This window comes from Chenopodium album, chromosome 13, assembly GCF_948465745.1.
Source record: "Chenopodium album chromosome 13, dcCheAlbu1.1, whole genome shotgun sequence".
NCBI classification, from domain to species: Eukaryota; Viridiplantae; Streptophyta; class Magnoliopsida; order Caryophyllales; family Amaranthaceae; genus Chenopodium; species Chenopodium album.
In genome coordinates this window covers 33,397,612-33,410,330 of record NC_137846.1, presented here as the reverse complement: position 1 = coordinate 33,410,330, position 12,719 = coordinate 33,397,612, and the positions used below count along the sequence as shown (strand labels likewise).

General features: G+C 35.8%; 1 protein-coding gene across 1 annotated transcript; it reads left to right on the top strand.

Annotated features, from left to right (window-relative positions):
- The first annotated feature begins 231 nt into the window (after nt 1–231).
- LOC145575442 (zinc finger BED domain-containing protein RICESLEEPER 2-like) lies at nt 232–687 on the top strand. The gene has a single exon (XM_081633313.1). It carries the CDS (start codon nt 232–234, stop codon nt 685–687), a length of 456 nt encoding a protein of 151 aa, XP_081489439.1.
- The last annotated feature ends 12,032 nt before the right edge of the window (nt 688–12,719 follow it).

Below are 12,719 nucleotides of genomic sequence, written 5' to 3'. Positions count from 1 at the left end.
CGTGTTCGTTGGAATTCCACATATAAAATGCTTGGCACTTCTCTTTACTTCAAAGATGTTTTTCTTCACTTGAGATCTAGTCATGCTTCATTTCAATCATATATTCCTTTAGAGGATGAGTGGGAAAAAGTAAGCGTGATTCACAATTTTTTAGAGTTGTTTTATGAGGTTACTTGAATGTTTTCGGTGGTGAATTATCCTACTTCTAATGTGTATTTTAAATGTGCATGGATGGTGCATCGCCATTTGCTTGAGGCGGAGAAAGGTCCTTATGATTATTTAAAGGAAATGGTGAAACCAATGCTTGAAAACTTTGATAAGTATTGGTCGGATTACAATTTGTACTTGTCATGTGCTGCTATTCTTGATCCAAGGTACAAAGTGAAATTTGTGGAATATTGTTTTAGTAAGTTATATGGAAGTGTAGAGGCCTCAAGACGAATTAACCTGGTGTTGGGAACTATGATGTCAATGTTTGAGGACTATAAGTTGCAATATGCTAGTAGTTCACCTATTGTAGTTGCTCCTTCTCCTCCTAGTACTTCCGGAGCTAGAAACTACTTTGATGATTACGACCATTTTGTCGGTACTAGTACAAGATCTCAAGTAGGAAAATCACAACTTGAGATGTATCTTGATGATAATCCTCTAGAACTAAATTCACAACTTGATATTTTGGAGTTTTAGCATCAAAGTTCTATGAGGTATCCAGTTGTATCTAAGATGGCACGGGATTTGTTGACTATTCCTGTGAGTATTGTAGCTTCGGAGTCTGCATTTAGTATTGGAATTTTCAGCATCGCGAAGTTCATTAAAGTCAAAAACAATTCAAGCATTAGTATGTATGCAAGATTGGCATCGTAAAAGCAATTAAGTAGAGGTTGATAGTGAACTTGAAGATGAAATCATTGAAGAAGAAGAGGATTATGATGCAGACCCTTTATACTAGGTAATTTCTACAAAGCTTTGATCACAATTCTCAATTTTTCTGTTTGTTCCTTGGTGTTGTATATTTTGCTGTTTTCGTTTTCTGATAAATGCAAGACATGACTTGGGGTTACGTGCTCTGTGTTGTATATGTCAGCAACAATGTAAGTCAAGCTTAACAGGTTTTTTATTAGGATCAGGGTTAAGCTTTTTGTAGGATCAGGTTCTGCTTATTTTATTAGGTATACACAGATTAATGTATGGGTTTCTTGTTTTATGTCAGTTGAGAGGGTTGATGGATTATCTATCAGTAACTGTCTCAAATTACTCAAGATACCTCATATTTTGTAGTTAGTGCATTAGTCACAGTGAAGATTTGCAGCTTGCTTCTTCTAGGTGTATGTCTAGTATTCCTAGCCGCATGTCTAGTATTCCTGGCTGCATGTCAGTTGATTTGTGTATAGTTACTCCATTCAATTATGCAATGTACTTATTTTGTTGTAAACATTGTATATTGGAACAAGTTTAATGCATTTATATTTTGCAAAACATTTATTGGGTTAGTTTGAGGTTGTTAATTAATAAGTCTTACTTGTGGCATCCATCTCTTGTTTCCAGATCAGTCCCGAAGGTATAATCAAGAGTGATGAGAAGGTGTTTGCTTTTGCTCATGAGAAAGACTTTCATATACTAATGCTTACATCAGGTTCTATTACATCAAGGTGTCGAACCTCTCAGCGGTAACATGAGCAGCTAGTCAAGAAAATTTGAGATTACATCTGAGGTTCTCGAATGTCTGTGAAGCTTGATATTCTGATATGGCTTTGAAGCCTGATGTTTTCAAATATTTGCTGACACCAAGTCTCTGTGTTTAGCGTCATTTTCATGACATTGCAAGATAGGACATGTGCTAGTTGGTTACTTAAAATGTAATTTGAACTTTGTGGATTTCAAAATTTTTTCCACTTTTGATACTGAGTATTATATTTCCCACTTAAATGTATTAGTTTTTAAAGAGTATTTATGTTCAAGGGAGTATTTTTGTTTCCTATTTACATGAGCAGTTAAATAGAAGTATGTGGGTAAAGGCCCGTTAATGGCCCGTTTCATTTTTACCCAACCCTGACCCGCATTGGCCCTGACCCGACCCGACCCTGACCCACTAAATATACATCATGACCCGCACCGACCCGCAGTGACCCGCCCAATAACCACACCTAGTCCCAAGTTTGACCAGTTGAGCTCTTAATTTACTGATAACGTAATAGTAAAACAATCAGCTTCACATTCTTCCTCGCTCTAAATACTTTGATCCATACCCTAGATCAAAATTCTCTAAATCATAGTCTACTAACTCAGGCGTCAATTGACCCATTATCATAAGATCATCGCCTAAGATTTCTTTCCCACGTTTTATTGGTTCATGATCTTCCTTCGGTATTGTTTCCATCAGTTCTTTTACTATTAGGTGATTCAATCTAAATATTGCTGCTAGGCAATTTCTTCGACAACCCATCTTCCATAGCTTGCTCTTCCTAAAGCGTTTCCTTTAGGATAAACAACGAATGAAAGAATGGTTTTCAATACTCTCTCCTGTAATACATTTTTATCCAACTGAACTATCATCGTCTGAATCTAGCCGCCTAGATTCTCTCTGTTGATTTCGCTTTTTTCATAGACTTATTTCCTTGAGTTTAGAGTTGTCCTTTTTAGCAGTCCTATAAATAAACATCCTCTTTGTCCTCCTCTTCATAATTAATTGTTTCTCTAGTTTTAAATACAACACCTAAGAATCTTTCATATTTTAATTTCCCTTTATTAATCTTGTTTCTTCCAAGCCTGCTTTATATGGATGTTGTTGGAAGATTAAAAGAATATTATCTTATTTTTCTTCCTTAGTGGAACCTTTGGTATTAAGGCATCCAATATGGATCGTTGGGGATGGTTTTTGACCTCACTAATTCAAAACGCAGGAGGTCTGCACATGAATGACAAAGATTATGTCGCAAATTCTTGAGTCCTTAACAACTTTTACTTTCAAAGGAAACTTCTAAACAACTTCTTTGTAAGTTTGTGCTTTATGCCCTCCTTTATCAGTTTCATCAAGAATTTTTAAAGGATCTAGTAAACCTCCATAAATTTTGCTCTGCCTTGGACTCCGAGGAGGCGCGCTCCCGGCAAGAGACAACAACGGAGTCTTTGTTAGTTGACGGGGGCGAGGGATGGGCCGAGCCTTCGGTCACTCACCTGAAAGAATACGTCGCCTATCTTCAGCACGTTGTAGCAGGCAGCGGAAGATCACGACCAAAAAGAAAGGGAAATTCAGGGCTAAACACGTCATGGGCGATGGCATCATTCTTAGTCTGGCCTGAAGGTTCCAGCTACAAGGACGAATGTTTTAGCTGCTATGAGGCGGCTATTCAAGCTGGTCTTTGCTTCCCTCTCCACCCGACTGTGGAGAGAATTCTTGATGGATACCAATTGGGTATATGGCAACTTGCCCCAAACCCTTGGGTTAACATCACGGGTATGTTGTCCCCTGTGAAATGCTCGAGGTATAGCCAAGTATTGAGGTCTTTGCCCAAATGCATTACCTCAGTTGGACCCCATAAGAAAGCGGGACTGGATGGTTCACCCTGAAAAGCCACAAGGGTTACATGATGACTATTGGGAAAGAGTACAAATTGAAAGACTAGAGGAGAAAGTTTTAGATTATCACCTCTCCCAACCTGATGAGAAATAAGAAATACAACCGGTGGAATCGAAACCCTCTTTTGCTCGTTGAAGGTGCTGCTCTGCCGCCAGTCACAAGGAGGGCCAAGGAGCAAATTCTGGATAGGACACTCTTAAGAGTGAACGTTCCATATAATGATGTGACTAGAAAAAAGAAGTCAGCCCCAAAGTTACAATCCTCGCCATGAGTGGCTTTTTGATGGGAATTACTTGGCCTCTTACGATCTTGGTTCTAAGAGGTCGAGAGGTACTTGAACGAATATTTTTCAATATCCTGCAAGACTTGATATTTATTTGTTTATTTCTAACCACTGAACTTGTTGTGTAGAAAAAGCAATGGAAAAAGTCACGGCCTCGAAGAAGTCGGCTTCTCATTCAGCCGCATAATATCATTCGTTCATTCTCGGCAAATAGAAAAATTATGACCCCGAAGTGGGCAACACGCCCAAGAAGTGCTGTACATTGATCTTTGTTTGGATAAGGTGGATTTCATTTTCTACCTACTATTTAACTCTGTTAGTTTGTGCAGGGCGGTTCATCTGAACCCTCTTATTTTTCTCAGCCGGACCTAAAGCTTAGGAAGCAATTGGGAGGTGATGCAAGTACTCCTAGCAAGGCCAAGAAACACATTGCCTACAAGCCTAGGAAGACCAAGACTGGAGACGTCTGCCACCTCACGATAGGTGGAAAATCACCTTTAGGCCTCGAGGTCTTGAAGAAGTCGGATGCCCATGAGGTGTCGAAAGGTGTCAAAAGTACACTCAGCGCAATTTGCGGCTCAGCAGCAGGGGGGGAGAAGACTCCCTGGGAGAAGGCGGATGCTCCTGGTATAACCGCCTTTAATCCTTTACCCTACCCTTATAGGGTAAAGTTCAATCAACAATCGTCCAACACTTCAGAAGACACCTGGTCCTTCGGCCGGATTTATGTTAACTACTTACGAAATGTTGAATGTGTAGATGTCCCCCAAAGGCTAGATATCCAGCTTTTGGCAAAGATGATGCTGAGAGAAATCACCCCTAAAGACAAGGCGATGGTCCGAGGAGTCGGCTTCCTCAACCTTGATGCCATCTTGGCCCTTCTTGCTAAGGTACAAGACTTGTAATTTTATTTTCTACAATTTTCTTTGACCTATTAATTTTAAAAATTTCCACTTTTTCCAAATGCAGGCTATGCTATGAATAATTAGCCTTAAGAAGCCGTTTAATGAGAAGAGCAAAGAGGTAAAGGATGCAAAAGCTCGGACTAACTCTTCTTTATATTCGACCTATTTTGAGATTGCCTAAAATGAACTTCTGACACTTGATATGATGTGTTCTCAAGTGTCGGCCAATTCGCAAGTCAAGGTCAATCTGTACACAACAAAGAGGCGGATAACCAAGCTGGAGAAATAAAGCTAATAAAAGCTTTAATCCTAACATGACACTAGGAAGCAATAAAAGCTTCCTAACATGATACTAGGAATTAACAAAATAATCTAAGCATGATTCCTCGAGAAATAAAGTAATCGGATTACTCACTTTGAAGCCTCGTACCTCTTTCTATTAAAACAATACACACGTTAGTAACTTCAATAAAATATTAAATCAAAAAATTAAAATAATAATAATTGAAATATATATTTGGGACCAAACCCTCAGAACTATCAACTTTTCACGTCGAGGTCTAAGGCAACTTCGAGCTTAGCTAGGTGTATTAGTGTTTCATGAAGGACGTATGGTGTATGTGTTTATGAAAAGGTTTTAAAAAGGTTTAGAGAATCAAGAAAGAGAGAGAAAGAATAAGTTTTAACTTGGAGAGAGAAAGGGACGATTGTTGATGATGATTGTCAGTGAGTGAAAACGGAGGAAATCGTTCCCTATTTATAGAGAAAAAACGACTTAAAACAGTAAAAAAAAAAGTGTTAAAATTCAAATCAGAATAACTCCTTTTATCACGGCGCGATAGAAGTATCGCGGTGCGTCAGATCCATCGAGTGGCGTAATGAAATCATCGCGTCGTGATAAAAAATAGTTTTTTTGGGGATATTGTTTTTATCATAACTTTTGATCCAGAAATCTAAATAATGAAAATAATATGTCGTTGGAAAGCTCTTGAAGTTTAATTCCAAACCTAATTAGAATCAGATTAAATCATTTATAGATTAAAAGATATGGTCGAAATAGTGGAAGGGTGTCAATTTTGGATAGAGTTTGGTATTTCATTCATATCTTTTTCGTTATAGCTCGAAATTAATATTATAATATATCATTGAAAAGATAATTTCAAGGGCTATCCAACCATATAATATTTGAATAAAAATAATGAGGCACAAAAATAATATCAATCTGGATTTGAACGTCATTCAATTCGAATAGAATTAGGACTTTTAAAAAGTGAAGTTTTATTCAATGTCAAACTCCTGATCATTATCGTTTGAAAAGGATTGATTAGAACTTTTTAGAGACTTCTAGAATATCCTATTAAATCCTAATTGTTTTATAAATATAATTAAGATTAATGAACCCTACACATGATCATTAGGTCCGCATATAAAGCTCAAATCAGGCCCAGTTTAGTAATTTGGCCATAACATCCTCATTATAACTCCAATTTGGGCTTATGATATATCGTCAGAAAACTATTTTCAAGCCGTACACATGTACACATGTATTATAAACAAGACACGTAATGAATTATTTTGGATTAAAACATTTTAGAAAAGGGTAATTCACGAGACTCTTCAACATTTCACCTAGCTCTATATATTTAATGATGCATGAAAGGTAGTCATCACTGGGTTTGGTATTTGGGGAGACACAATCAGGTGTATATAGAATCCCCCACTTGGACTAAGTTTGGAGACACGTAAGTTTCGAAAACAAAAGTTAAACTAGTCGATAGGGACGGAGAATAATTCAGAACGTTCTGCGATCCTAAATAATTCATTTTAATGCCGATACCCGCAAAATACCGTTAGTAAAACAAATAAAGGAGTTAGAAACGTGTATCTTGCACCGTCGGTGATGAGTGTCATTTATGGCACTGATTTAGCTTCTTTTAGGATGATTTTTCATTGATTTTACATCTCTTTTATCTCCTTTTCTTTAATTTTACTTGTAATTTCTTTATTTTGCATTTTCTTTAGTTGTTTCCTTATTTTCATGATTTTCTTAGTTTATTTTGCATTTTCTGCTTTACTTGTTTGCTTTTCTTTGATTTTAGGAGAATGGAGATGTTCGTGAAGCTCATTAGCGTTTTCTCGGGGCATACAAAGCCAAGGATGCAACCCGGTTCTTCCTCTTCAAGCTCAAAGGTGTTGGATTGCAAGATTCAAGTCTTCAAGGCCGCGCTTTAATGCCGCGTGGACATTAAAGACGGTGTTAAACCCACAGTAAAGGCCTCAAGTGATTGCCTCCCCAACATGCATCATGTGGAACGCACGGGAACATCATCGAGCGCATAAAGCAAATTTCCCCTGATCCCAGACACGGCCGCGCACAAGGAAAGAGCGGTTGTGCAGATGCAGGAGCGGCCCAGCTGCTCTCTCCCCCCTGCTCCATACCCATTTTGTTGCGGCGGCTCTTAGGGATAAGAGGCAGCGCTAATTGAGGTTTCTTTTGGACATCTAACTAACTTCACCTTAGTTAGTTTACTATATATAGAATTACTTCATTTCTTGAGAGAGAACAACATGAGAATTACATTAGAATACTTTAGAATTTGATTTTGATTAGAATTTTAGAGAGAGAAGCTTAAGATTTTGGAGATTTTTGTTCTTAGATTTTAGAGAGAGAAACTTGGTTTTTGATGATTGTTACATTGTGATCTTCATTCCTCTTTGATATTAATCAATGTTTTGTAAGAATTCTTTTCTTTTTAATGCAATTTTATGTATAATTTTATATATTGTTGAATTTCTATTGTTTTGCTTAATTTTGATTGTTGATATTTGGATTATAATGTTGATGATGAAATTGATGATTACTTTTGTTATGTTTATCAATTTTACCATAAGTAGTGAGTAGTTCTTTTGCTAAGGATGTGGTGAAGCATGTATTAGTGATAATCTATAGCTAATTTGGGGTTTTTGGTTGATTTGATGATGTGATTAAATTGGTTGATGAAATTTGTGCATGTGTTTGATTTGAAGAGGAGTAGCTAACCTTGATGATCATGCTAGATTACATAATAGTTTTCAATGACACGAAAAATTGATTTGGAAGCTATTATTATTGATTGATCTTGATTGAGATTTACCTTTGAAGTCATTTGTAGAGACATCTAGCTTGACCCTAGGAAATAGCTTTTTGAGTGATTTTGATTGCAAATATCGTTTTCCCTCGCATTTCTTGATTGATCAAATTCTCGAAAAATTAGCAAGTTTATCATTAGTGCATGTGGATCCTAAATTCCCTAGTGTTTTGATAATTGATTTCCTTGTGTTAGCTTTGAATTGATTCGATAGCATAGACAAACCCATCATTTTAAGATTTTGGAAAAGCTTAGCTTAAGACCTTAGCAAATACCGCTTTCCCTTGGGTTCGACCCGGACTTACTCCTATACCTAGGGCTGGGTTTGGTTTTACAAATTTTGTTTTGATTGGGGAATCTAGAAATCAACGACCTAGGTTTATCCCGCAACAGTTGGATACACTCCTCTGGGTAACATCTTTTGTTGCTAAATCCGGTTTTCTTTGCTTGACGACTTCCACAATACTTCGTGAACGCCTTCGAAGGTAACAGTGCTTTGCTATCTTCATTTGTAGTGACAATCTCCCACACCCTTAGAACATCGTCGAAGGTAATAATGTCTCGCCGCTGTTGATGTCGTGGTCGTGCTTTGCCGCTATTGATTTCCACTCGTCTTTGAACAAAAGAGCTTTTTTGAGGAATGTTCACTCGTCTTTGAACAAAAGAGCTTTGGAAGGGATGCCCACGCGTCTCCGAGAAAAAGGGCTTTAATGAAAAATGCTTTGGAAGGGATGTTTACTTGTCTCCAAACAAAAGAGCTTTGAATGTCCACGCGTCTCTTAAACAAAAGAGTTTTGATAGGATGTCCACGCGTCTCTGAACAAAAGATATTTGAATGTCCACGCGTCTCAAAGAAAAAAAGCTTTCAAGGGATGTCCCCTCGTCACTGAACAAAAGATCTTTGAAGGGATGTCCACGCGTCTCTGAACAAAAGATCTTTAAAGGGATGTCCACAACGTCTCTAAACAAAAGAGCTTTAAATAGGATGTCAACACGTCTCTGAATAAAAGGGCTTTGAATAGGATGTCCATGTTTCTCTAAACAAAAGATATTTAATAGGATAACCACACGTCTCTAAGCAAAAGAGCTTGAATATTTGTTTAGATCGTTCGGTTGGCTGGGAACAAGAGCTTTGATGAATGGTTGTAACCTATAAAATTATGGATCGCCAAAAGACTTTTGTAGGTATCTTTGAAGTACACCTACGTTAAGCATGTGTGAATATATTTGACATTCATAGGAAGTGGGAATTGACATACGATTAGGAACAACGATTAGGGACTTGTAAACCGTTTACAGATCATTGAAGGCAACCACGAATAGGGGACAACAAAAGGCAACAACGATTGACCCATGATGGTTACACCCTATTCATAATCCATGAGATTACTAACTCCATATGGTTCAGAGCCACGAAAGGAGGATCAGGGATGATGGTACGAAGTTGAGTCATGGAGTCACATTTACCTGTATTGGCCTCTACTCGATTCTTATTGTGAAAAGTGATTCATGTGATATCGAAGGCATACAAACAAAATATTCAATTCGAACCAAACTGTTATTATGCTAAATTGGTTGAATATTTAAGAACAAGATTAATAGGAACCTAAACCGGTCATCTAAATTATCTTAGTAGGCGTTATTTTGAATTACATATTCCTTTAACATGAAATATGGTGATCAATAAATATATAATAAAACCAACCTTAATATTTGAAGCAATTCAACAAAAATCCAACAATTAATATATGACAAATATAATAAAAATCGTTAGAAAAATAATAGGAATAAAAGGAACATGATTCCTTACTTTGATTTTGTTTGCTTGCAACTATAAAATAATCAACGCGTTAGTTACTCTAAGGAAATCAATAAAAAATAATTGAAATTAATTAAATTAATTATAAGTTGATTTGAGGCAAAACCCTCAAACAATTCTACCTTTCACGCCTTGGCTTAAGAGTAGAACTACGGGTACAGTACGAAGTCCTTGAAGTGCATAAAGGAAGTATTGTGGGAAAATAGGGTAGACTAGAATTATTTGATGCCCCAAACTGAAGAAATCTGTAACACCCCTAAATTACTCACTAATAGTATTAGTAATGATAGCAATAATCCAAATTAAGGGAGTAACTTGGGAGTATTACTGTCACGTGATTACGTAAGGCTTAAAAGAGTTTTCCAGTAGAAAATAGTACTTATCTTTTATTAGTAATAGTAATAGTAGTTTAAAACATTTTCGAAATAACTAAATACTTAGACTAAGTTTCAACATTAAATTAAACTAGGTGATCACTGCCCATCATCCCCAATGCAGCATTTAGACCACATCGTCTGGTCATCATCACCTAACTACTCATCATTAATGATAAGTAGGTGAAAGCCAAAACAAAATAATCTTATTAGCCAAAATGCTAAGTACATACAAATGCTAGACATGTAAATCAGTTTAGTTAAATAAACATGCTTTTGAAAAGATTCAACTTCAACAAATCATAATTTATCCAAACCACTTACGGATAGAAGTTCACGAATTAAAATATGTCAAAAGAACCAATTTCAGAAATCCACAACTTTCCAAAATAATTCCGAATAGGATGGATCAATCCTCATTTACGTAAATCATTTTACCACCTAAGTGTGCACAACCCCCAAGCTAGTAACTCCTTTACATAGTGTTATTAAGGGGAAAGAGTAGGTCATACAAAGTCCATAGTCTTCAACTTACTCCGCGTAGTTGGAGTTAAAAATCCAAACATCCAAGAAATAAATCCTAACAAATAAACTTTCCAATATCCCATACAAGGGAAGATTTAAAATCCTATAAATACATTTTCTAATATTCCATACACGGGAAGATTTAAAATCCAATCAATACATTTCCCAATATCCCATAAACGGGAAGATTTAAAATCCAATAAATAAACCTTTCAATATTCCATATACAGGATGATTTAAATAATAAAATGTCCTTTTCAAACCACTTGAAAATCAATGTAAGTTTATAAACAACACTATAAAACATTTTGAATATTTCAAAAAATTAAAACATACTTCACCAACATACCTTTCATAATCGTTCAAACATGTTCATAACCATTCAACGTATAAATCAATTCGCATAAAATTACATTATAAAATATCTAGCCACGTGTACATACCTTGATCCTTGCAAACAAGCACGAAGTTCCTAATTACGAACTTGAAATCCCTACTACAATAAACACAAGGTCCTAATAAAAAACTCTTCAACCCATAATTCGTGACCCTTGATTTAGTTGTGCACGGCCAATTAGTTTAACTCTTGTAATACTTATACTTTCAAAATTCAAGAAACCTTTTTAATATTAAGAGAGTTAGTTATATTATTAGTAATAATAATAATAATAATGATAATGATAATGATAATGATAATGATAATAATAATGATAATGATAATGATAATCATAATGAGTAGTACATAGAGTAGCAGTAAGAATAGTAAAACATCATCAAAATAATGATAATAACACTAATAACAACATGAATAGTAGTAGTAGTATTATGTATAGTGTAGTTTTTGATATAATTTAATAAAGATAATTACAATAGTAATGAGGATGATTATAACAATACTTCATAGATTATCAATAGTATGTATATAGTACTAGTAGTGTACAATACTAGTATCAATATGACCTAAAAATGAAGAGGAACAACAACAACAACAATGTAGTATCAAAATGATGTTGGAAGCTTAGATTATCAAGAAAAAGAGGAAGGTGGAGGTACTACCTATGTGTGGCAGCGGCGGCAACAATAGAAGGGCAGCAACAAGGTGGTCGGACTGGTGGTGGTCGTGGTGGTCATGGCCAAAGAGGATGAAAAGGAGAAATGAAGAGAGAGAGAGAGGAATGAAGAAGAAGAAGCTTGCAAATGAAATGGAGCAAGATGGTTTGGGATAGCATATCAATGGCCTATTTATAGCCTTAATTATGAACCATTTTAGCTATCTCCATTAACGCAAGTGCAAGTCGGTGGCTTGTTCCATTTTTGCCGACATGAAGAAGTTCTAGAAGCAAGAAAATGAGCTTCTGTTCGGCAGCCATAACTTTTGATATATAGCATCAAACAACAATCACACAGTTGAAATTGAAGCTTTAGATGTCACAAACAAACTTTCAAAATTTCAGCCAAATCGAACCACGAATAGATTATTATCTAAGGTTTTTTCCGAGATAGCTCAAGTTTGATACGAAAGCGAGAGTGAATGGTGTACAATAGTGTTACATGGAGAATTTTTTGTGGAAGCTTAGAGTTGACTTTAGCAAGGAGGAGATTTAATGTTTTTTTCACATTGTAGTTTAACTCGGGAACAAAATATTTGGCTCGGGAACAAATATCTTAAGGTAGGAAATCCGGTTTCTAGGTACGATAACTTTAACTTGACCAATATAATCAAACTCATTATAAAATGTGATTATAAAATTATCATTTTTATATAATGACTTAAATAAATAATTTTGTATAATAATTACATAATATTTGAAATATTTCAAAAAATCCATACTTAGTTATTAGTAAACTGGTTTAAAATACGGGGTATTATAATCTACTCCCTTAAAAGAAGTTTCGACCTCGAAACTTATCTCAAAAATTGGTTAAATAATCCAAGTTAGTACTAATTGACTCATGCATAACTTATAACGATTCAAAATGACTCATATTATGAATCATGCACAACATAAAATAAATCAAAATGACCCAAAACTAGCCAAAAAGAGTAAAAGCGCAAAACTCTATCGCATTCTACCCCCTTAAAAGGAGTTACGCCCCCGTTGTTTGGG

Bases quoted from the DNA above. Each gene is read 5' to 3' on its own strand.
- LOC145575442 (XM_081633313.1), top strand. From the start codon at position 232: ATGGTGCATCGCCATTTGCTTGAGGCGGAGAAAGGTCCTTATGATTAT.